Raw genomic sequence first — 27,143 nt, 5'->3', positions numbered from 1 at the left:
AAAATAATATTGAGCACCAACAGGTGCACTGGCAGAAGATTAGCATTTAGTGTATAACTGATGCTGTGAAAGTAAACATTGCAGGTTAATGTATAAACCCTTATTAGCATTTACAATATGTTTCAGTACATTATCACGTAGCATAATCTCTTTATCATGAAATTCTCTAGCATCACACAACAGTTGAATAATGAACCATGCTGATACAAGGAGGATATTCCAAGTGAGTAGTGGTAATGTGCAACAACAGTTTTTTCAATATACTCCTTGTGATTACAGTAATCTCATCCTAGAAAACATTGTAAAAGTAAAATCTGTGCTGGGGTGGTAACCTTCTGTACTCCAGACTGTAAAAGCTTCAGCTTTCACCATCATGAGTCTGAAAGCTTGGTGCTAAAGGGACCCTGAATGTATTTGTAATCTGACAAGGAGAAAAACAAAATTTTCTCAAGGGATTTTTTAAAAACACTGAGTTTATAACAGTGTAATAAATAGCAGGGACATGCCTGGGCAGGGGCCACTCAAATGTACGTGATCACTGAAATCCCAAGCAAAGTGAAAAATGAGTAGCAAGGTCTTCTAACTCATTTGTGGATAGAGAAAATGGAGGAATTCATGCAAATCAAAACATACTCGCTAAAGCAGAACATCTTGTGGGCTCAGAGACTGAGCTGAAACCATTCCAGCTACAGCTCAGGGTCAATGAGCTTCTCCACTGCAAACTCAGAGGGAAGAAAGTAGCTGCATTCTGAAACGTGGTGTAAAGCATCTAGAGCAGAGAGCATTTTATGTTAATTTTCTATCAGCTTTAAATTGTTCAAGTTTCTCCTCCAAGGAGGAGAATAAAAAGTTTTATGGTGGAAAAAGTTTCTTTACAACACACACACACACACACACACACACACACACACACAAAGAAGATTCAGAATGGCATTGCTGTGAGCTGCTATGCTATGAACTGCTACTCAAAAGGCACCTCTTTGTATTAAAATGGTGAAACTCCCAATATGAACCATAGAATCATAGAATGGCTTAGGTTGGAAGGAACCTTAAAGTGTGAGAACACCCTGAGTTTACTGAAGTCAACAGAAAAATTCACTTGGCTTTGAGTGAAGACCAACCACACCATTACAAGGGCTCAGTACCTTTGCATAATCACAATGGTGAGATTTTACTGCATCCAGAACACGATATATTACACTAAATCTATCTCAAATGCCATATTGATTAGGTTTTCAGTGCAGGTTTTCTACTTCCAGCCCTCTTTCTCTGGCTTAGTGTAACTGAATGCAAGACCACAGGGTGGAAAAGGTACCATGTGAATAGATCAGAAAGTAGATCCCTAGCATTACAGACAGACACCAGTATGGCCTGAATGAAAGAGCAACTCCTTCTCACTGCATCCTCTGCATCTTTGTCTCTACATCTGAAAAGGGGAGCACGCAGTTCCCCTAGACTGCAGCTGTACTACGCAGTAGCAACTTAGACTCATTTTTGAAGCTATTTGCATGGATGTGAACAATTACAGAGAAGGCACATCAACAGAGAATCAAGCCCTGCATCTAATGTTGGTAACGCACTTAATAGTAACATCCCCACTTTCCTGGAAGAGAACATTAAACCTGTTCAAAACACAGTATTTTTTTCCAAATGATAGTATTTCTTACCTCCTACATTGTATCTACCTTAATCATCTGACTCCCACATAACTGGCTCAACTTCAATGACAGTCTCCTTTACTTGTTTAAAAGTCATGTTATTTCCACTGCCATCAAAAAGGCATGATTTTCAAGTGAAGTTATTAAGTTTCTAACACAAGGAACATTGTGTAGGTGCTACTAAAGCCGACACTTCGGGATGGAAAAGAGATTTTCCCCTTCTAACAGAGGGTTGGATTTTCCTAGGAGAGGGGTAGCCTTCATTTATTAGGTTTTGCCTGTCTCAAAGAAGAGAAGCATGTGTCCTTTTGTCATCCCAGTGATCTGTTCCTGGGAACAGCAGAAATAAACAGGATCCCTTCCCTCTGAGGATGAAGAACAGAAAAATACTACACGATTTTAATCAGATTGCTTTCATCTGAAGACCTATGACCTAAACATTAAAGACAATGGGCAGTGTACAAACCCAGATTTCTCCTGGAGGTAACATAATGTCAATCCATCAGCCTGCATGCAAACCAGAGCCCAAGTGAACCTGATTTGTCAGAGCTAAGAGCATTTTGATCTGACTCATGTGCTTGATTCCCACCCAGCTACCAAGTTTTTCATACAGGACACAGGAAAATTATTCTGCAATAATCCCTGAGGAAATGCAAGTGAAAAATATCTTCAGTTCTGGCCTACAGCTTTTCACCCCAAGCTTTGTATCTGTGCTGACAGCACCACGGACTTTAATCAACTTTACTGAACTGTAACTAGTTTTATACCCACCCCCACATGTAAGAACAGACTTTGTCAAAAGACACCAATTTATTAATTTTGTGACGCTGAATTGAACTGAGAGCTGCGAAATTAATCTCAGACCAATTATGTGTTTTGTGAGAGCTTCAGCTCCTTTTCCACACAGCTCTCTCAGCAGCCATCTGAGCACCACAAGTCTTCATTTGCTGAATCCAACCTCCCTGAAGTTTCACTTCATTACCTGTCCATTCCCCCAGATCTTTCATCTCCGCTCGGTCCCTCTGAAACCAGCAGGAGGAGTAGATGGAGGGATGTTCCAGCTACTGCAATATGAAAGGTTTATGAAGATTGTGTTATGCAGCACCTACACTATTAATGAACAAAATCCTCCTGGCTCAGTCTTAAAACTTGCATTGTTTCAAAACCTGTCAGATCCCTTTAAAAAAAATTACAGCCTTCGTTCAGCTCAAGATTGCATTTGACAACGTGTCAGTTTGACATGCAGGCATCTGTCATTCCCTGACAAGGAGAGAAATAGAAAATAATAGACAACTGGAAAAATAAAGTTTTCTTATCTCCCTCCACTGTCCTCCCTTACGGCAGATTCACCTCACAGGACACAGTTTCACATCCATCTGGGGTTCACCTGAGCTGAATACCTCAAAATGCTGAATCATACAACTGTGCTGTTCTGTCATCGAGATTTCCCAATGCTGTCTCCCTTCACACATGCCTTTTCTGACTGCTCTGGCAAACAGAAGTCCTTTCGTAAGTGATGCATTTCCCAGGAAGAAGTGTTCCTTGTCGATCTCATTACTCTCTACCCAGGGAGCTCATTTTTGTCCCATTCTCAGACAGATCCCTGTAGTTTCAGTGCCTGAAGACTTCATGCAACACTACTGAAATGTATCAGAAGTGGTCATTCCCATCCCTGCATCAAGGGAAACACATCAACTACCATGGCTTCTGTTCTGCATTTGTATCAAAAAGACAACATCAAAAATGTTTGCTTTGCTCTTCAAATGAAAACTACTGAGTTTTAGGAACATATTCAGTCATCACTGCAGTCTATTCTTCATTGTCTTACTTTTGTTAAAACAGAAAATTTCCACTTCGACTATTCTTACCCAAAATGGAAGTAGTCCACAGTTACTCTGTTCTCAAGTAATGACTGTCTTGAAAATAAGCACATTTTTATTCTTGCTTTACAGATCAAATGACAAGTTCCATGCTTCTGTGCAGGGAAATGGACTTCCCAGAGGCAAGCACAGGCAAGCCTGGAGGTACAAATCTCTCCTCACAAAAGAAATAGCAGGATGTTCAACAGAAAGGGACAGTGCACAAATTGGTTTCTCTGTGGCATATTCTGCTGTCTGCATGATGAACACAAAATGAAAGACTCACCTAATGTCCCTGTAGTTACACTCACTGAGCACACACAGTACATACACAAGGCCTAGGCATATGTACCAGTAGATGTGCAGATAGCATTTGTGCAACATACAGCACCACTGGAGGGTTCACAGTCATTTTAGAGGAGACAGTGCTATTTCTGCTCATCATTAGCTTCGGGTTGGTTATTGCCTCAGATAAATGTGTGTGGGTATAGGCTCAATAGAGCCTGTCCTATCCTCATGCTGCATTTACCTGCAATGGAGGAGAACCAACAGTTGTGCTCTATGCCTGTTTACATCTGTGGCTTTGAACTAGTTTCACTGAGTTCATTCAAGGACTGGACTTGATCTTTGTAGGTCATTCTCAAGTGACCTCCCCTCCCCTCCCCTCCCCTCCCCTCCCCTCTCCTCTCCTCTCCTCTCCTCTCCTCTCCTCTCCTCTCCTCTCCTCTCCTCTCCTCTCCTCTCCTCTCCTCTCCTCTCCTCTCCTCTCCTCTCCTCTCCTCTCCTCTCCTCTCCTCTCCTCTCCTCTCCTCTCCTCTCCTCTCCTCTCCTCTCCTCTCCTCTCCTCTCCTCTCCTCTCCTCTCCTCTTCCACTCCATTCCATTCCTTCAACTAAAAATCAGCAACAGCAACTTTCTCCATCTATGAGGAAAATAATTAGTCTGAAACAGAAGACATGATTTCTTGTCTAGTCTTCTAAATTATATTGGAATGAAGTTGCGGGAAGTTTTAAGCATGGCTAAATGATGGCACCAAGTTGTAACAGTAACCAATTTGATTGCCTATTCACTGTTGTTACTTTTTGTAGATACCCTGCTCAGGTTGGTTTACTGTGAGCTTGTTTTCTATTAGAATGCTGAGGCAAACAGAGAGCAGCTCTGTGTATGCAATCAGCCCCTGTTTCAGCATCTCTCCCTGAGCTGGAGTCTGACTTAAGAGAGAAGATTAAAACTGGCCAGATAAAGTTGTTACTGCTCCCTGCCAGCCTCCTCCTTCTGGCAAACATTGTCGCAGCTGGGGTTGTTTTAATGGACACCATCTCTCCTGCACCCTGTGGTTTTCCAGAATCTTTACAAAACCTTCCAAAAACCATGGGTTGAATCATGTAAGCACAGAATTATTAAGTGGGTGCATTGCTGGATGTGGTAGATGGTTAAACACACAGCACTAACCTTTAGACTCCATACAGTGGATGTGTAAGTGCTACCCCTGATCAACATCACCTCCCAGATCCCAGAGCTTAACTCAGTACAGCATGCATCAAGCACTGACAGATGCCGGAGTGCCGAGTGGGTATTCGCTGTTTTGTCAGCACTGCTAAAAGAAAGAGGGAAAGAGTTGCAAGGAATCATTTATCCATTGCTGTTTTTCCTGCCTTCCTCTAAATGTTCAGTCAAAAATGGCATAGACACATATTTACTCTACATTGGGTTGAAGAGGAGTAGTATGGCAATATACTGCTTGGAGGCTTTCAGTACTCACGCAGTCCTGGAATTATCTACTCAGTAGCCTCTAAAATGTTTTTCTCTCTCAACCTACAGTCCCAAGACAGTAGTCGCTCCAAATTGGGTATATGATTACCCCTCTTGTTCCACTTCTTCCTCAGAAGCATTTGCTCGAGATGTACCAGGGCTCAAGGATGATCTCTTAGGGCTGACCCATACTGTCCATCAGTTCCTTGGAATAGGGGAAAAACTCCAGCGACAGGAGAAGATTCCTGTAGTGCTCTTTCGCACCACTGAAGCAGTACAATGTAGCATTAACATGTTGAAGGATCTAGTCCATTAACTTTTAAAATTAGCTTACCAAGGGAGATGGAAGCAGTTGTGAGAAAACAAGACATTTAAAGCTTCTTGCAAATCCAAACTGTCCTCCTCTAAATCATCATACCTCAGTAGTTATATTTGTAACTTTATCTCTTAAATATGATAATGTAAAAAGGCTGAAAAAAAAAAATGCTGTGCAGCTGCCATCTTAATCTTCATCTTTCTCCTGTTAGCAACAGAGCTGCAAGCTACAGCATTATTCAGGAGTTGTGCAGAATCAGGGTTCCGATTATGCTCCTTCTTTTAAGATGTTTGCTCACAGCAATTTCGTTCAAGATATAACAATAACCTAAACAGCAGACCATATTGATCCGGAATGAATGTGGCACCATACGTAACAGAAATCAGTTGTGATATTGTTGCTAGGTATTGCAAAAGCTCATGAAGCAGAATTATACCTTTTTGTGGCACTAAGGGACATGGTTTAGTGATGGGAGTCAGGCTGGTGATGGTCAAGTTGATGGTTGGACTTGATGGCCTTGAAGATCTATTCCAACATAGATGATTCCAGGATTCTATGGTATGTGCAATTCAGGTCACGACATCCTCATTATCTTGGGATGATTTCATTTGAATGAGCTCTTTTGCTGTCCGTGCCTATGTATTATGACAGTTTGATTCACAAATATTCCTGGCATTCAGCAGTCACATGAAAAACTCGGGAATGTTCCCAAAGATCAGGGATCCTGAAGCGCAGTGCCATTCCTATGGAGTCTACTGAAATCATCTCACATCTGGGCTTAAATCCACTCCATTCCAAAAGCCAAAATGCAGCAAGAAGCTACTTCTGTTTTTTATGAAGCTTAGAACAGACCTTCACGTTGGATTGGAAAGGCCGTAGAAATGGGATCACTGATAAGCACAAAGGCACATATTACAGCTAGAGCTGTCAGTTCTCTCGGGGACTACATCATATTCCTGTTTTTCGTTATCAGTTGGGAACATGAACAAGATATTAATCAGTTTCTTCTTCCCTCAGGGACACACATCAGTACACAAACAACCTGGCCAAGTTCACAAAGGGATTTGTTAAATGAAAACCTTCAATCTTAACCAAATTTTGAGGAATGCTCCATGAATTACAGGACCTGAAACCCAGTCATAGAAGCAGCAAATGATTAGCTGTGCTTCTATCCCTGTACTGGCCTCTGAGAGTATCACAGGCTTCTTTACATGCCTGGTGAAATCAGGGCAACCACTTTGCTCTGTGATTAACAATGTGTAAAGCCACAGTTCCAAACTATTTCAACTTTTCAATGGTTATAGGAACATTTACAAGACTGATGGTTGGACTGCATATTGCTAACAGCTATCATTTACTAGGGGACTTTCTTGCAGCCAGGTTGTGTAATACTACCCCAATAAACTGTGCAGAAAAGGAATTATGAGTTGTGCTACAGCATTTCCACAAATTAGAAATGAAGTGAAGCTTTCTGCACTACAAAACTTTTTATGGGGGGGCAGCAAGTGTGGGAAGAGGGAGGAAATGCCATTAAACTTTTCTAAATATGTTAAACACAAACACTTCCATGCCACGATGGCAAAATGGCATTTTACTCACCGTCAGCTGATTTAATCCCGTTGTAAAAGACTTCAGTGTTCTGGGGTGGCTTGTGGTGCATTCTCACCATATGCTTTAAATAGCCTGATCTATACATCAGTTCCCAGTTATTATCATGTAACAATGTTTTAATTCTCCCAGTGCCTCTCTGATGTCTGTTAATTGTCTTCTCACTGCTGACAGTTAGATTCCCCTCTCTCCCCATCTTCATTTGACGATAATCAACCTATCTCATTAAGCATTTCCAAGGATTTCCAAGGCTCATGCATCAAGAACTTGTTATTCTGGGTATGTGAGAACTGCAAAATCACCGAACTCGGTATCTCTATGCATCTCTGCACATCTGTATGTGTAAGTGCTTGAGTGTCACAGCCTCATGTTATCACAGAACCTGCAGGCAAGATCTCCATAGTACTGATGATAGTCAATATTTTTTAAAACATAACTGAAACAAGGAGAGAATTCCACTGCACAAACAAAAGGAAGAGGCTGAGGAAACAAAATTATGACTCTAGGATTCACATTCCTTGCCTGGATCCATCTCATCAGGCTTCTGTACCCAAAATAATCACCTCCTCAATTTTGCCATCTATACAATGCTCTGCTTACAGCAAAGGGAAGAAATGGTATTAGAAAAGATTCTGAGCTCTGCTGAGACTCTGGAAATGAGCATAAATTTGCTTTGTGTTGAAATAACAGGATCAGAAAAAGAACGCTGTTCCAAAACATTAGCTCTTCGTGAAAACTACACTGGTGCTTCAGCCAAAAAAATCCTCCTGGTTCACATCAAAGGACAGCAGACAGCCTGCCTGTCCCCACATGGCTGTCAAAACGTATGCATTCTCACTACAGTAGTATTTCTTCGCTATATACCTTCCTGGAGGAAGTCACTGCTCTCTGCCTCAGTTTCCTCATTTGTAAAACAAAAGCAATATTTTTCCCTTCCTTTGAGACTTTCAGATAAAAGGTCATCAGAAATAATATCCAAACACTACTACTTATTATAGTTTCTGAGCTTCAGTAATTCATTCCCTGCTGAGCTTCTGGGTTGTGATGCAAATTGATTGGTGTATTACATTCTTCACTTGTCTTATTGTATTTGCATTTGCCTCCATTTTCAGTAAAACCAGAATAAAACATGATTTAAAAATTGATAGGAAACACAGGCAGCAAATCATCCCGGTTGCACCAAGCAAATAACATTTAATGCTCTAAGCATATACACACACTGTTCTGCAGTGACTTCAGGAAATGTTTGGGTTTGGGCTTTTTGGAGTTCTGCCTAAGCTGACTTCAGATTCAACAGTCAGGAGCTCAGCCTGAGGGGGTGATGAGCTTCCACCTACATCAAGGCCCAGATCCACAGTGGTACTCAGAGGAGAGGCAAGAGAAAGGAGCCAAGGTGACACTAGTAAAGTACCACCCATTCCAGGAGCAGGGCTTTGCTTATTTTATCTCTCTTTTAAAAAATAAAGCTCTGCCTGGAGTATGAAGTGAAGGCAGTTGCACTGTACTTCATTAGGCATCCAGGGAAAACGTTCGCCATGGAGTGAGGGGAGAGAAGGACATGGCATAGATCTGGTTAGACACAGCATTCCTCCTATGCTTTCTTGAACTAACACGTCCCTTTTGCTAGCCTGCTTTATCTCCAAATTCTTGCATTTTCCTCCCAGATTTTGTGATTTATATTTTTTAAAGGAAGCACAAGTGGCTTTAATGTCATCCCTGTGTTCCCCTAGTGCCCAAGTCTGGTTCACTGCAAGCGTAAAGGAGAGAAGGGGTCAGTAAGTTTCCAAAAGGAATGTGCCAAATGCCATTTCTCTTTCCCATCCAAGAGGTTAAGCATTTCTTAGGTACTCAGTAGAAGCCCAGGGCTGATGGCTCACAGACAGGCATCTGCTTTGTTGCTTGGGACTTAGGAAGGATCCCATGGATGTCTGTAACTGGAGATGTGAGTCATGTCTGCAGTCTGGAACATCAGTACCTTGGTGGAAGCTGTTTCTGATTTGAAATGATTCTGACTGAGACTAGAATCTGACTTTGTGTTTTCCACTTGCCGCAGCATACATTTTTAAAAACTTCATGTTAAACACTCATACGAGACATCGGAGGTGGAGCACTTTAGCCAGCAAGGCCCAGGCTTCATTTTTCTCCCTTTTGCCTCTGAAACTCAGAGCCTGTTCTAGCTTATTTTTTTGAGAGGCAGGGCATTATCAGAGTGAAGGATGTCCAGTTTCAGCCAAGCATTCATTATACAAACCATATATCAGTAAAGTGCTCCAAATTAGCAGTGGTCTGGCAGCAGTAAAAAAAGCTGCAAGAAAGAGACTGTGTAATTGCGCTTGTCATGAAGAAGAATATAGTCTGCAGCTGGCGCACAGAAATGCCTCAAATCTACATGGGAGTCAGAAGAAAATCGAGTAGGCTGCTAACCTCTAGCTCAACTAGAAGTTAGCAAGATTCCTCCTCCAACTACTACATTCCTGCCACAAACACACGCCATCCTGCTGGTACGTCAGCTGCCTGCCTGCCCAAACATTTCAAAAAGATCTTCAGCAATAACCTCTTAACAGCATCTTCCAGGCATTTCTTGTTTTTCTTCATTTAGATATATGCATACAACATAATCCTTGTGAGCTATCTCTTCTGGTAAGAGAGTGCCACCTCATGACTGCTAGAGAGGAATGAAACAACCCACAGAGGTAAAGCAGAAAGCATTCACATACCCATGATCAGGGAGGGCTGCAATAGCCCATCCTCTCCGTTCCTATCAGCTTTCACACAGCAGCACAGCATCCTGAGACAAGCACTCCTTGCCAAAGATGTGCTTTGCAAACATTGTTCTCACAGAAAAAGCTTAGCATCTTTCCTCAACACCAAGCCTAACCTCAACGTTAAACAAAAATTAACCCCTCAGTAGGACCATATGAAGTTATGCAGGCCATTAGACTAGGTGCTTCAAAAGCCCCTTCACTGTGTTTGATCCTCCCCTGCAGGATCTTAGGTACCTCTCCTCTGGGAGCTGCACAATTTTTGGCTCAAACACCATCTTCTCCTTACTTACTCAGACAGCTTATCCCATTCCTAGCCACGTCTTCTCAAGCTCAGTAATTTTTCTGTGCTAACACAACTAACTTTTCTCACCAGCTTAGATAAATATTCTTTAGACTATGGAGAATTTTTGTGGCGGTAGAAAGTCCTAAGGACTCTCCGTTTCTTCCATAAATGAGGTATGAAAGTCAAAGAAACTACATTTTTCATACTCCATCATTAGTTTGAAATATTTGCCCCAAAATCAGACATGGCACAAGGATTGATCTGTCTATGCCTCACTCAGAGACAGTTAGTTTAAATATTTAAAACGCATGAACAGGGAATGGAGCAAAATACCCTTTTGCTGGGTTCTGCTTTTTTAAAAAATCCTTTTAAATGAATTCAGGCACTGAGGAAAGTGCGAGATTGAAAACCCTAGAGCCTGAAATGTATGGCTTCTGGTTTTTTTCCCAGAATAAAAGTATCAGGAGAGTAGTACCGAAGCTTCCCTAAAATCCCAGTTTTACTGCTGCTGTCCTCCTTTATTGGACTCATTGCTTCTCAGCAGTAATTAAAGATCTGATTCAGCTCCATCCTTGCCATCTCAAACAAAACCAAAGTCAATTAAAACCAAATGAAATATTAATTTTTCTAAAATGATTATTGATCTTCTAGCAGGTACATTAATAGCACCTATTACAAGACAGGATGCCACACTGCTAAAATATGGATACAGGTTTTGACACAACTTGAATATTAAGCAGTGCTTCAGAAGTGAAAGATTTTGCATCTCATTCCCTAAGGCAGCCAGTTTTTGCTCAGGACTGCATTTCAAAATATGCTGCTAAAGTTGACAGATATCCGACATTATTAACCTGAAAGCATCAACTTATCTTAAGTCTCATCCTATGAACTGAAGAAAAAATAGAAGAAAATCAAAACGCACTTGAGATTCAGTGGGAGGATTTTAACAGCACAGATGATTTTCTTCAAATAACAGCCAGAAGGGCAAAGAACAGCAAAAGTTCATCAAAAATCTGGGCTGCTTTCAGTCAGGGATTCGTTGGTTCCTTTGTTATGATAATGCTAACAACAGAATCCATACAACTAATTTAGACTTTAATTAAAAATCGTCATTATGACAGGTTAATTTTTAAGGTTAATTTATTTAACAATTTCCCTGTAAAAGATTTTTATAAAGGAGGTAACCCGTCCTAAATAATAGCACTAACAATTATTTGATTGCTTTAATTCTCTCCCATGGTGTAAATGAATGGACCATATTAACACCCTATATAAAGGACCATGGTGTAAATGAAGGTCCGTATTAACAACACTAACTCGGGTGTTTCTCTTCCTCCTCCCAAAGCAGACACATTTGCTCATTAGTTGCTTGCTTACTTACTGTAAGAATGAGAAAGTGGTTGTGCTGTTGTTAATCAGAGTACAGAGCAGGACCATTCCAACTCTCTATTCCTCACATCCCTGTTCCCATCTGTCCCAAACCGTACGTATGACAGTTCCAGTGGTGCTGTCAAGAGCCAGAGCTTTCTTCTGAAAGCCACTGAGCACCTCTGAATCTGTACAAGTCCTCTTGGGGCTCTTTGTGGTAAAATATAAATCGAAATTACCATCTCTGAAACTGAGATATTTTTAGGAAATTGATTTCTTCAAGCTGTCTCTGCTAAAAGCAAGTACCACCTACCCATGTTTAGCTTATTTTCCAGCCCACCTAAAAGGATGCACTGTTACAAAACCACCCAGTAAATCCTACCAGCAAATTTCATTGCTTATCAAAAATCCAGGCGATTTTGGATAGAACATCATTAATTTCTGCTGCTTTTTTTTTTTTAATGATGCATTTACAGACATCACATCTCACCAGCATCTGCCTGGCAGGAACAAGTGCTTTACCCCAACGTCTCTTTCATCTCCTCCTCCTGCTTCACAACAGCTAAACCAGGCTTCAGCAATGCCATTAGCCACAAATCTAGAAACAGCCACCAAATACTTTGTGGGTGACTCATATTTTGCTGTCAAAAAGCTAGTGATCTTTCTTGTTTCCTACATTTTACAGCATGCCAAGCTGCGTGCTCACGCTGTTTTGTCTGTAATTCTGGGTTCAGAAACATTTCCACAGTAAAATGTGACATTTTTATAAAAAGCTCTAAGTCACTAATCTTTAGCACAGAGCAAAGAGTGGATGTTCTATTCTTTTTTAAGTACCATTCTAAGAAGAGAAACAAAAAAAAACATTCAGACATGTAAACTGAAATTATGTTTAAGAAGTCTGTGTTGCAAGAGGTGAGAAGGTTCACGTGCATTTCAACAAAATTCTTGTCTTGCAGGCATGGCAGCACAAATGTGCAGCAGGTACAAGCCATTATAAAAATGTTGTTTTCACAGAAGTCATCATTCTTACTGTAGGTTTTATTATTATTTTTCCCAGCCATCACTTGGCATAATGGTGATGTGGGATTTCAGCAATGCCCAAACATGTCTTGGTCCGTTCTCAGTCCCAGTTACTATTGTGTGCTAAATACACATTCCTTGAGGGTGTTTCATAGGCTATGCATTGTTTAGCATAGAGCCAATACAGCAGTCAGCTATATTTTTCCACAAAGTGTTGCCTCCCTGTTTATATGTCTTAAAGGACACAACCTTGAAAGAGTTTTGACATAAATAATGCTTTTCCCACTTTCTGAGATCAATGCATGAGGATCCACATTCTCAGCAGGCAGCCCACAGAACATTCAGCTCTGCCCAATGCCATCCCCAGGCATTGCCCCAGGATGCTTGCTTCAAGTATGTCTGTGATGTTGCACCTTGCAGCATTAGCCTGAATGTTTTGGAGAATAAGCAGATTTTATGAAATTGCACATAAAAGCTAGAGTTTTCAAAAATGGGTGGGGTTTTATCAAACTTTGGACTCTGAAGAGTTAAAAGATGCATTTTTATTTTCGTTCCTGGGGTTCATATCCATCCTATTTCCATTTCCTACCTCCCCAGCAAGGGGTGGAGAGACAGGAACCAGCTGTTGAGGAGGTGAACTCATTCAGCTTTTGGATCTTTCCAGAACAGTGAGGAACATGAGCTAGTCTACCTCTTTGTTCCCCAAGATGAGTAATGCAACAGCTCAGACAGTGGCTTCTTCAGCTTCCTGTTTCCAAATCTAGCTTTTCCTGCAGAGCCCTTTGAGAGGTGAGAGCAGGGGACTCGGAGTTCTTAGAGGAAGAGAAGCTCCCTTTTGCATCTCCCAGCCTGAGGCCATGCCGCAGGTAACCATCTGTGGCATGGTATCATAACATGCTGGTGGGATAATGCTTCAGTGGGATCTCCTCGCTCATGGAATCATAGACTATTTTTGGTTGGAAGGGACCTCAAAGCTCACCTAGCCCCATCCCCTGGTGGAGGGCTGCCTCCACCAGTTCAGGCTACCCAGGGCCCCATCCAACCTGACCTTGAGCACCTCCAGGGATGGGGCATCTTCACACGAGAGGTGCTCCAGCTCTCTGATCATCTTTGTGGCACTCTTCTGGACCCAACACCTTTACATCTTCCTTGTGCTGGGGCCCCCAGGCCTGGACTCAGTACTACAGATGGGGCCTCATGAGGGCAGATCAGAAGGGAGAACTCGAGAGCCATCTCTGCAATGCGTTTCTCCCTATGGTCAGATGCTGCATTGTTTGATATACTGAATTTCCCAGATTTAGTCAGCAGAAAAAAATGCAATCATCGTCCATTTGAAAAAGCACAGCTGAAAAAATGATTTAAATTCATACACATCAGGAAGCTTGATTTGCTGGGCATGGCCTGAATATAAGGCTAAATGAAGGTTAAATATTGGCTGAATAGTAATTGTACTGTCTCTATGAGAAGCTGTTTATTGAGAATGTACAGGGGCACTGTAGCTAAAAATGGCAGCACATTTGGAGATTGAGTGGGATAAGCTTTTCTACCTTCCTCAGACTAAGCTACATGTAACCAGAAAGCAAGGAATTAGGTACAAAACATTCAGTGAAGTCAATTTCATGTACTCACTGATCCTTGCGGGACTCTTGCAAATCAAGATATCCTATCATCTCATAATTCTTGGAAGGAGAACTATTAACTAAGTTAAATATTTCTAATGGAGCATTTTTCCATTGAAAAATATCATCTCAGTGACATTGAAATCCCCTTCTGGCTGAAAAAAATATGTGCATTTTTTTAATATTTTGAAAAAGACTAAAATATGATCATCTTATACTAATTCATGTTCTATTAATACATCAATTTTGGAAAAGTCAGAATGAAAGCAGGATCCTTTGACTGACCCGAGATGAACTGCGTATAGAATTTAGAACCAAGGAATCTCTCTTTGTAGCATACTGCCAGTACTTAATAAACACAGGAGCAGTGTTCAAGCATAAGCACAGAAAGTCACTGTGCCATACCAGAGTTTAAGAGATAAAGTGCACATTCGTCTAATTACCTCGATATTGGTGCCATCATTAAGGTGTTTAAACAAAATTCACTCATTTTCTGACCTGTGTGCAAGGTAAGGTGCAACAGTTGGCTCTGATGCTGTGAGTCAGAATCCCCTTTTTCTTCATAACTCCTACAGCAGTAGTTTCATCATGAGTGCTGTTATAGAGGTGACAGAAATTAATCTCAAGGATTAGAGAATTTTAAAATGTTTGTGCTTGGTTTTAAAAGGTTCTTGTTGTACAAATGAACTTTTAGACAAACTAAATTGAAATCTCTACAGTAATACTCAGAAGAGGTTGTTACAGCTAAAGAGAGGCTGAGGGTAGTGTTCTAGGAACATCCCACAGACACCTGGAAGTCTCAGCTCCCAGCTGAGACCTTGTACAAAATTCACTACTCATGTAAAGGATCAAAACTCTCCTCACCCCAGAAATGGGGACACCCCACTGTATTCTGTGGCCGCTCCACTCTTCTGTTGCTGAGATCTCACTCCGAGCTGAACTGTGAAGCAAACTTCCCATGCAAAGACTGAATCTGGTTCATCACTGAATCTTGTGCAGCAGGAAGCCTGCCTCAGAGGAAATCCCCATTAAATTGGACCTTACAATCCATGTGACATTGTGACCATCAGCCAAGAAGGTGCAGTCAAAAATTGGCTGCAATAATTGCAACCTCCCCCATTTCATTTAATCACATATCTTACAAGTCATTTTTTTATCACAGGAGCAGAATTTGAAAATAAAATGTTCTGTTGTCATGAAAACTACCCCAAACAGCATAAAAGCTGAGGGAGGCTGTTCCCATGGGTAATCTGCAGTAGGCTGACCTAGAGCTGAATACCACAGTTTTTCAGACCAAACATGTATTTGACTTTATGATTCTTGTTCCCCTAACATTTTGACAGTGTTTTATTTTTGATTACTCCCATCAGAGAGTGAAATAATTCATGGCAAGTGTACATGACACAACATATCATTGTGTAAGTGATCATGAAATCTTAAATTAAGAGTGCAGTGAGGAAAGACACCAAGTCACTCTGGGTTACCACACCGAATCTTTATACCACTGCAAGACAGTGGTAAGCATAAACCTAAATAGCAGCAGACAGCACGAACAGTCTGTAACCTCAAAATAACTACACAGGGCAACTTTACAAGAGTAATGAATGTGGAGGTGTCATCAATTTTGTTATTAACTCCAGGCAGTCAAAGGTGGGGTTGTAACCTTACCCTCATATCAGCAACTGCTTGAGGGAATTATTTTGTCATTTTTGTAGACTGCACTTGCAAATAATAAGCCTGATAAAACCTCACATTCTAGCTGCAAGAAAAATTACTGATGGGATGCACAGAAACTGAGCCGGACCATAGAATCATAGAATCACCAAGGTTGGAAAATACCTCCAAGATCATCCAATCCAACCATCCACCTATCACCAATATTTCCCACTAAACCATGTTCCTCAGTACATTTAAATGTACCTTTATAGCCCTTTATAGCCTAACTCATGAATGCCCCCTCTCTGGAAGTGCTCATGGCCAGGCTGGGTGGGCTTTGAGCAACCTGGTCTAGAGGGAGGTGTCCCTGCCTATAGCAGGGGGTTGGAACTGCATGATCTTAAAGGTCCCTTCCAACCCAGGCCATTCTATGATTCTATGATCCTATGATAAATACACAACATCCTCACCCTGGCACAGATACCTTGTGGCCACAGATGTGTGTCAACTTTAAGGTGGAGAGAAAGTTGCTTAGCAGGCTGCTTTCTGCTCACAAGACACTCTTCACTTTGCAGTACAGATCAAGGCTCCATGCTGTTCAGCTCCTCACCTGTTGAACAAGAATAATAAGCATTTAGGCAATAAATGAAATGTTAGGTGAATTGGCTGTATGGTAATGGGATTATCCAAAATAGTAACTAATGTCTGATTTCAGATACATGGAACTAATCCCAGCACTGTCAGCAGGATCTTTTTGTTCCTGTTAGAAAGCAAAACTGTGAAAATGCTGCAGTGTTAGCTTGTATACTTAAAAAAAAAAAAAAAAAAAAAAAAAAAAAAAAACCTCCTTCACCAAAACCCAAAATTTATTTTGACTTCTGTAATGTAAAAAGGACCAAAATTCAGTTGGGACACTCTGCGTAGTTCTGACCCAGGAAATGGGACAAGAGAGCATAGAAATGGTATCCGCAACAGTGCAATTCTTTCAGGAGAAAGTGGCAATTTTTATGACTGTGGCTACAGCTCACCAAGTTCTAACTGCACATTAAGCATAATTTAATCATCATCATCATAATAACGTGATATGGCTATTAATTTTACTTCAGAGGTAATTTGCCCAACAACAGTCAGTTATGATGCTGCAGCCTGTGTAAACGTAAAATAAACAGACCAAAACACTGCTATTAAGTAAGACCTAAGAGAAAGCTACAACATATACAAGATTATTTGAGTGAGACAGCCAAGGGAAACCATCAGAGGTCTCATCAGCTTACAGTGTATTGAAAGTCCAGCATGCATCTAGATGAACAGGTGCATGATAAACCCCACAGTGGTGCAACCTAATCCTGATTCTGCCTTTCTAGCGTGCCAGGGAACAGAGACAGATGGAGCAGGAGGCTGTGGAGCTGCCTGCCTCACAAGGATTTACGGGGGCTGGCAGCTGCCCCGTGCAACCGAGATTGTCCTTCAGTCACCACCAGGCACCCTGGCTTCACTTGACACCCCTCAGCCATGGGGACTTAGCAGGGCCTGAGCATCCAGTCTCAGGGTCTTCACTGGACTGCAATGCTCCTACTTCAACACATCACTCCTTCCAGTTAGAGTTTTAATTAATCTAAAATGAATTATTTGTGTCTCCTATTTTTCCTGTTAATTTTGAAGAAGTCTGATTAATGCTCCAAAGTCTCCCCATCCAGTTTTCATCTGCCCAGAAGGGATCCAGTTGAAGTGAAACACTAGTCAAAATGTCAAACCACAGTTACTTTTAAAGCCATTGTACAGCAGATTTCTGGCTACATGCAAACCACATGATTACTGAATAAACCACACAATACTTGTTAACCTGAAGTCTTAAACACCCTCACACAAGATGCAGCCTCATCCACAAACTTCAGAATTTAGAGCAAACAATGAGAGCCACACTTTTTTTTTAGCACAATTTAAAACGATGACATAAAATAAAAATGTGTGTATTAGATAACATATGATAAAGGAACAAGTTTGAGGAACCCTGGGCCAGCACAGACACAAGCTGGTAAACCCATGCAATATAGCCTTGCAGAAATCTCTCTGTTATGCCTCCAGATGAATGCAGGTTCACTGGCAATCACTTCAAGGGTCTCTGCAACTGCGGGACATTTTGTTCTGGAATCACTGTGGTCCACTCAGAGACTTCTTTCTGTATTAGCAATCTAAACTCTTAAAGCCTTTCACATACGCATACCCCTTGGCAGATTTATCCTTATTTTTTATTTGAACTTGTTTGCCTTAGAAGTCCTGACTCTTTCATTCCAGCTCTGAAATTATTTTGTCTAGCTATGGAAAATGAACAGGTATTAAATCACTGTGGGAATGGAAGACTAAATTAAAATGCAGAGATGGATCAAAATTTCAAATTCGGCTAGATTTTAATGAACTGTAACTCAAGCGTATTTCGATTAATCTTCTTGACTTCTGCAGAAAATTGCTCCCTTCTTTTCCAGTGGTCAAATTAATGTTTCCTAAGCAAAACAGCAGGAACAGTGTGTGCTTGGTTAGAACACAGGAAAGTAACACTGTTTTGAAGGCACTTCGGTATTTTTTAATTTAATCTTATTGCCTTCTTAATAAAAACTCTAGATTTTCTGCTCATTTTAAAGTTACATTTCTCCAGCAAAGGAATTAGAAACACGTGAGTGTCAGGGATGGCATGCTCCTTCAGGACAACCCATCCAGGTGTAACTGGTCTCGTCATACCAAAGGATCTGGTGGGAAGCCAGACCAGAGATGGATCTGAGACAGCAGGAATACATCAGTACTGGCTGCTCCCAGCCTCTCTGCCTCCAAACTGGTGATACCACCATCTCTGCAGCAGGGAGGGTCCTATCAAACATCACATCCATTCCAGAATTCTGCACAGAGACATAATTAGCGGGCATGGTGATGATGGGTTGATGGTTGGACTAGATGACCTTAGAGATCTTTTCCAACCTTAACAATTCCATGAAAGGAAATGGTGCTTTGGGAAGGTTCTGCACATCCAGCGCATTTGTCTCTTGTATAGTGCTATGTGAGCTGTCAAGTTCCTCTGTCATTTTGTGTGGAAGATGATCTCCTTTAGACTAAAAATTGTACAGGAAATGACCAATTTTGTCATATGACATCTGGTGTCCTTCCTTCCTTCACACCTGTAAAATGAACAGTACAATGGTAAGATCTTTATATTTCTGCCTGTGTGTTACTTGGGAAGTGAAATGCAAACAAGACCTGTGCTGCAAAACCAAGAAAAACAAAGGCCTGAGTAGCCCAGTCACCGAAAGAGAAGTTAAGATTGGTAAGCATAGCAAAAGTATGTTCACTTTTCTAGCAAGTAGAAAAAGCGAGGCAATTTTCATGCTAAGGCTTCAGTTACCACTCCTGAGTGTCTGCGATGTGGAGAGAAGTACTGGAGAAGTACCACAGCATGGGAAAAGCCAGCAAATAATTTTGTAAACAACAGTATAAATGCAAAAGTTTGAGTACCGAGAACAGCAGCTTTCACCTGTCAGAAATGAGTTACCTGAGATTGAAGAAAAGGTTCAAGAGGATGAGGGGAGAATTATCAAGAGCAGTTATTACTGTCCTGAAAAAGATCAGAAACATTAAGCTATCCACATTTGCTCTTCCTGAAACTCTCCATGTCACTTCATATGGTAGAAAAATAACGTTCATTTCTATAGAGTGTCACTGTACCCCCAAAATGAAAGCTTTTGTTGTTATCTTCTAAATACCTGATGTGTGGGAGACTTATCCAGAGGTTATATATCAGTATTTAATAAGTATTTGACATATAGTATTTAACTGAGGTTTGTTTAGGAACCTGTAGCCAATAATGTACAAATAATTAAAGGAAAGCGAACACATCCTCTCCATGTAAACACATTCTGTTGGGAATATGCATTTGCTTCATAAATTCCTTTCTCCTGACCTTTTTCCTCGTCTGCTGAGTTTCCCCTTCCATTACTGAGCAACAATATTTTATTGTTGTATTTCCCTGAGTTGTCTGCTTCAGATGGAACATGTTCTCCAAGTTACAGCTCCCCACCACGTCCAGATTTTTTTTTTCAGCCAGAGGACACCCCGAATTAGGCCTTGAACTCGGAATGGCTGCCTATCTCCATGTCTCTTAATGTAATCCAGTACCTTACAGATTTGTTGCACTACAGCAGCTGCCAGAGTGATGTTCAGCAGAGCCGTGAAAGGAAGGTAACAAAGAAGATAGCTCCAGTAATCTAAATTCCACCCCATACACTATTACAACATCCCCCAGGAACTTTACTGATGTTTATACATTGACCACCAGCCCAAATGTCAAAGAAGTGTAATTAAAAGGTGGCTCCAACCCCTTGAGAAACCAAGTCAACCTGTGGATCACGGGCTCAGGACTTGGCTCCAACAGAGAAAAGGTTTTACAGGAGCTCCTCAGCCTTGGCAACTGCTGAGTGTGGTGGTGTGGGTTTGTTACACAAGTCATCTCTCAGGGAACAAAAGGATGACAAAAGGAAGTCGTACACATTCTCAACAAGCAGTCTGAGACTCAGCAGTAAGTGAGTCATTCACTGATTAAACACAGGAAGAAGAACTGCATTTAATAAAGAATATTAAGACTTTGGTCACAGATGTACTGCATGCTATTATACATACACATAGAAGAAGGCTACACACCATAAAATTACTTTCTAAGTTCAACCTCATCTGAGGTCAAGCCTATTACTTTTCTGGCATGTGTCCTTTTAGATACACTTCTCTGCCTATTTGAAAAAATAATTAAGGTTTTGGGAAAGCAGTAGGTCGTTATAACAGCAATTCTTCCTTCTCTGTTACAGGAATGACATGCCAAGCTCGAAGTTCATATGTTACAAGTGAGATCCTATGGGGTTATCGTTTCACCCCTGTCCTCACTCTGGAGGATGGATTTTATGAAGTTGACTACAATAGTTTTCATGAAACATATGAGACCAACACCCCAGTTTACAGTGCCAAAGAGCTGGCAGAGATGGCCAGCCGAGCAGAACTGCCCCTGACTTGGTCTGTTTCCAGCAAGCTGGACCAGCATGCTGAGCTGGAAACTGAAGAGGAAGAGAAGAATCAAGAAGACCAAAATGAAAGAAATGGTGATGTGGCAAACCTAGAGAATGAGTCCAAAGTGTAGAACCAGAGGTGTAAGGGCCACATGACCTTCTTTATCTTTTCCCTTTATGTTCCCCTTTTATTTCTTCCACATGCTTTTATTTTTCCTCCTTGTCACTATTAATTCTGGGAAAATAAATCAGATGTGAAATATCTACCTGCCCAGTTCAAACTCAAGAGTTTCACAGACTAAGCTAAGATGTAGGTTAAAGCTGCAATACCCATTACTTTCACTGGAATCTCCATCTCCACCCTGACAACAACTGCTGGCTTCCTCTGCACTTCTCTGAGTTCAGATCTCCAGGTTTCCTCAAAGTAACAAAAAAGCCACCGGAATATAAACAAGGTAAATAAAAAGGAAAGACTAATTGATGTTCATCAAAGCAATGGGCCTTGGCTCCAGGGTTTTTTTATGCATTTCAGGACAGCTTTGCAAACTGGATGACAAGCCTCTGTAAAATGGGCCTTGCAGCTTTAAGAGGATGATGAGCAGAGGGATCTGCACCCCAACACGATACTGTACATATGCCTTATGTAATTACTTTCTCTTTACATTTAGTAATAAACGACGCATGTACAAAAGTACTGTAGTAAAGAACTTCTAAATAATGTACATAGATGTGTAATTTATATAGGTTTAGAAAACGAGTTCTTGAAATATTGGGATGCAAAAACAAGCTACCCCTTAAGTAAGCACTTCTCTTCTAATATCCAGAGTGTCATATTGATTTTCCCCCCTATATCTATGGCTCTTTTAGTGCATGACATCTTCTTCAGTGTACCAGACTGGCAGCTATTTTAGAGTACCTCACTGTTTCCCAAACAGGTCATTTTATTGACTCTAAAAAGCCATAAGTCTGGGAGAGGGCAGGGTAGAAAAAATGTAACATACTTACTGATATACTGTGAAAATGTTTACAAATAAGGCAAATCATTCCTGGGTATTTTCTCAGCAGTTCGACCTAAATTTAGACTGTGGCAAACAAGAATTTCCTGCGTACTCCTAATCTAGCAAGCATGTTTCATGCAGAGGTATCAGCCTTTATGTGCAATATCTAGGGAAACATCTCCCTTCTCCCCACTCAAACCATGGGATTTCAATTAAGCGGTTTGATGCATGAACGGCACAGGCCACTGGAAATTGAGTGGTCTTGTTGCGTGCTGATGGCAGCTACCCAGCCAGGAAGGAAACAGCTGAAGCTGCATTGGAAGAATTTTACTCGCCAGCAGCACCGGTGCTTAGTGGGTCCCAAAACATCACAAAACACATGCCATCCTCGGGTGACAGGCTTCAACAGGGCTTCTCAGCAAAACACACGGATCCTGCCGCCGGTGCTCAGGAGAGGGGGGTCTCTACATCAGCTCCTTGGCTGCCATAAACCACTGTAAATCCTATACACTCCAACTTAATGACTTCAGAACTGATGGGGCAGGGACAGCTTGCATAGCTCACACTGCAATGACTGCAACCAGAGCAGAGCCGACCCACTCTCAGCCTGTGGGTCATGCCAGGCCTGTGTGTGCTAAGTGCCGCCTGCTCAACGCAGGTCATGTCGCTCTCAGTTGGCTTTCCCCAGGCCCATCCACAACTACATTTCTGTCAGTGAAGGAAAAGAAAGCTGCAGCCTTAATTTATTGTTTTTTTTTTTTACTTTTATACCTGCCTACTCTGGAAAGAAGGAGCACATTGAAGGGAGTCCAAAGCATCTTTTGTACAGAAACATTTACACTAAAATGGAAAGAAAATTAAAAACAAACAAACAAACAAAAACCCTCAGGAGAAACTCAGTGGGCAGGTGGAAATTTTGCACTGTGATATAGCTTTCACTTCAAGTACATACCTATTTCTTGCTGAAAAAACTGCCCCTTGCTAATTTTCACCAGGTGTGGCTAATCCATGGAGTTGTGCAGGTCCTCCCGCTGTGCTTAATGCCAAGGAAGAAGAGCAGGGGGTGGGGAAAGGTTTGCACACAAGGGGATAGGCAGGTCAAGCTGGATAGGAAGTCTTGCTTCAGCTCTGAGCATCTTTTCTAAAGGCTTCCACAGAGCAGGATGATACAAGCAATGGTTCAGAATATGGATTTTTGTTCCATCCACCCAGGATGGCTGATTCTATCAACTCTGTAAAGGTTATTTACACTGAGGTTTCATGACATACAACTCCTTTTGCTGCAGACATTCTAAAGCTTGGTCATTTGCCCCAACACAAGAACAAGCCAAGTCCTCCTGTTGACCCACTACAACCCATCCGTAATGTCACCCAGCTCTTCTAAGACAGGATCACCTCAAAGCTCTGCTAGAAGACAGAAGTTCCGCAGCAGAGAACCTAGCGATAGCACGTGGGTAGCCAAGAGCCTATGTGTGTCAGTCTGCAGTCCTGGCAAAAGGTGCATGAGCTGAAAGCAAACCATTCCTCTGAGGATAAACCTGCTTTTTGCTCTTGGAATATACTGGGCCCCTCCGTAATTCATTGCTGCAGTTTATGAAAAGTTTGTGTTAATTAGAACAGCAGCTCAGGGCCCTAATGAAACCTTTTTTGTGTCCTTTAGCACAAAAAAATAGACTTTAAGCCACTGGGGCATGCGCATGTGTAAGCTATATTTTTGTGAATAGGGCACTTCAAGCTTAACGTGTGTGTGTTTGTCTTTTTCTCTCTCCCCTTCTGTATTTTATTGTCTTTGGTATTCATGTAGCACGGACTGTAAAGTTTATGAAATCTCATTTTTGTAACATAAGCTTAAAAAAATAGAAGCCTCCAAAGCTTTCAATGGGGAAGCTTCACGTAAACTTTGTACTAGAATGTCCCTATCAAACACCTCTATTTTTCTACAATGATTGATTAAGCAGTTTACCAATGTATTTTGTGTCAATGATTTCAATTGAACTGGTAAAAAGACAATTAAGAATTGAATGCTGTTAATTAACAATGGATTTTCAAGCCGTATATACTGAGTGGCGTTTTCATTATAACAACCTGAGAACTTCATCTCCTAACCCTAAACAGTATCCTCTGAAATATCAGTGCCCTATGGGAATATTGTTGGCAAATCACATTTAAGGAACATGAGTAATGCAATATTTTTATTTAATTGGCTACATAATTTATCAAGATCCATTATATCTCCATTTACCTCACTAATACATGTTGATGTTTTTGTCTCAGTGTATCTTATAATTTGCAGGATCAAAAGAATCTCCAGAGATAAATGTGGACTTGCAGTCACCTACTGCAGCACTCAGTTCCTTCTACAAACAAAAATGCTGCAGATATTCATATAGACTTCACGCACAGTACTGCAGAGTCATCTCTTGTTTCTTCTCACTCTCGATAGATCTTTCTTCTACAAGACTACGGCCATTGACATGAGAAATCCCAACAAATGTAACTTTGGTGGTCAAAGTTAAATGTCTGCTTCTGTGAATGGCCTTGCTATAAGCTTGTATGTCTCTACACCTGCAGCACATGCAGAGTGGACTACACAGCCCTGAGTTAGCAGAGCTCTGAGCACCTTTTGCCACATGGAGGAAGAAGGTGTTATGCCATAGAAGGGTCCCCAGCAGGCAGCTGTTAAATAAAGCAGTACATTGTGCTTGCAAAAGGGAAAATCCTTGACGGGCTCTTTGAAGTTACTTCATGACAGGCTCTGGATTTACATGCCCAGCTTTGGTGCAAAGAGGTGCCTAGTCCTGGTGTTGCCCATATTCTGCTGTAGGTAAAGAAGCAGCTCAGGCCTCCTAAAGACAGGGAATAAATCTATCTTCTTCTCAATAACAGGGCACAAGTTCCTGTTTTGCTCAACTTTGTGGCATTAGACTACTGAGGAAAGGGAAGACCTGGACTCAGCGCCTTCTTCAGAACAGGGAAATTCAAGTCTACGCCCTACATCTCCCAGGAAACAAACATAGCCATAATAACAGCAGAATCCCAACACCCATGCCAAGGTCAGAAGGATACTTGAATTCTTTCACTAGACCAAAGAAATTTTGAATCATTCCTTTCATAATTTTTTAACAAAAGAATAGAAAATTCCTCACTCCCTACAAGGCTCTATCTTATTGACTAGGGCAATCCCTAGTTGTGTGGCAGATACAGGTACAACCCACAGGCTAGGGGAGGCACACAGTTCACTTTTCTCACCTTGTCCAGCAGTCAGCTGCTTTCTGCAGAGGTGCATCACCACAGCTTTTGCCTATGCTTCTGAATGCAAGTAGCTTGCATGTCTCCTGTGGTCCAAATCCTGCAAGGTCTGGGCTTCATGTGTTCTGAACACCACCTACCCGAGCAGCCTTCCTGGAAAGTAGAAGAAAGCCGAGTCATTTTATGTCACAGCAGCTTCACTGTGAGATGGGTGCAGAGCTGCAAGGATGTTGTGCCTAGAATAGATGGATGTGCTGCCTTCCTGGCAGAAGTAGGGGGTACATGGGATTTCTGGCTTGTGGAGATCTGAATGGTGAATTTATACCACTTGCTCTAAATACTTGAAGTTGAGGTGAATTAGAGGCTTAAAGCTGAAAATGTAACGTCTATATGACAATGGGAGGGTAGGACATTTCTTTAGCTAACAGCATAGATTCTCACTGAGAAACATACACTTCTTACTATTACTGTAATTTCTGTCTGCCAAAATACACTTCTTTTCAGAATATCAGCCCCATTAACAACCGCATTACCTCATTCAGACACTACCTAGGCTATAAATCAGACCTAACTAAACAAGAACACACTTTGGCTTCTCTTACACTCTTGTTCCTTCAGCTCAAAAACGTGTTGTTTGGAAATTACTTAGAAAGCAGTATTCTGCTATCCAATTCATAAAGACAAGACAGGAAATCTATTTATTACATACAATAAACAATTCTCTTTTATGTTTCCTGAGTTAATTTTAAACCTCTAGGATTAGCCTGTTGGAGAGGAGGGTGTTGTTGCACATTCTAGAGTACATTTCATTTTGTGTTTTTGGTTCAATATTACTTCCACTCATTTCCATTTTTTCAGCTTCCCTGGATTTTCAGAAACGTTAGTCTTGTGTAGACTTCAGTGTAACAGAATACTTACTTTACCACTTGCCATTCTTCCATTTATTGCCTGCAAAGCGGTGCTGTCATGCAGTTTCATGTAGACAGCACACAGAAATCATACACAAAGATAGTATTCCAAAGAGACCTGCGTATCTTGCTATTTCATCTCAAGTGTGAAATCTGTTTTCTCTTTCAAGCGAATTCTCAAGTATAAGCCACAGTTCTTTCATCCGCTCTAACACGTGTGTCATCCACACAGTATAAAAATTCAGAACTTTCAGATAATACCAGCTGCTTCGAGGTTTTTTTCTTGGAGTAAAACTGGGAGAACCCTCCTCAGCTTCTTTTTCTTTTTTCTTCTTCTTTTTCCTCTTTTTATTTCAGAAGGCAGTGGGAGCTCAAAATCCACTGCTACAGGTCTTGGGTACCCCTCTGGAAGTTACGAGCACCATCTTGCTATCAGTTTGCACTGAAGTCTCCTCAAACTATTATAGGTTTATAGGTTATACTTGCACTAACTGTTCTGGAAGGTTTAAACTGGAAGGACTGGTGGAGAGCTGTCACTTCACCAGTTTCCCCCATGTGCTTTTCAAGCCTGTTGGACTGGAGTCCTCTGGATTTCTTCCAGCTCAGGCAGGAACACAGGGTGACATGTGAGCACGAATCCTCCCAGCCACCCACCCGGCCTGCTTCCCCACCATAGAAATCTGAAGGACCTGAAATATCTGCATTAAAGGCTGAACAATGTAGTGCATGAGGTGGTAGTTCAGGAAGGATGGCAATGCAGTATAGAGTGTTAGATCCACTTCATTGGATCCACTTTGATCCACATCAGGCACAACCTTCTGCTGAGCTGAAGAAGAGGAGTTGGACCCTTGCACCATTAGCAGAGCTCATCAAATACCAAAGAAATCTTCCTAAGAACATATCTCTAATCAAATAAAACTCACAGTAAAAAATTAAAAATAATAACATTTTCTGAAAAATATTAAGATATCTTACTAAGAAATCTCTAATCTGAAAATATCAGTACTATTGGAGTTGGGAAACACAAACTGCTACACTTTGAAATC

General features: G+C 41.3%; 1 protein-coding gene across 3 annotated transcripts in view; it reads left to right on the top strand.

The window, feature by feature from the left end:
* The window catches only part of KCNJ6 (potassium inwardly rectifying channel subfamily J member 6), a 161,092-nt gene extending 137,097 nt beyond the window's left edge, over positions 1–23,995 (top strand). For all 3 annotated transcript variants that reach the window (XM_046905684.1, XM_004934546.5, XM_015301389.4), the window contains one exon: positions 20,748–23,995. In XM_046905684.1, coding sequence (XP_046761640.1) covers positions 20,748–21,073 — 326 coding nt within the window. In that variant the 3' untranslated portion in view covers positions 21,074–23,995. The remainder of the gene's footprint in view (positions 1–20,747) is intronic.
* Positions 23,996–27,143: the final 3,148 nt, after the last annotated feature.

The sequence above is a fragment of the Gallus gallus genome, chromosome 1, assembly GCF_016699485.2.
Source record: "Gallus gallus isolate bGalGal1 chromosome 1, bGalGal1.mat.broiler.GRCg7b, whole genome shotgun sequence".
Taxonomy (NCBI): domain Eukaryota; kingdom Metazoa; phylum Chordata; class Aves; order Galliformes; family Phasianidae; genus Gallus; species Gallus gallus.
This window is presented reverse-complemented; position numbering and strand designations above follow the sequence as displayed.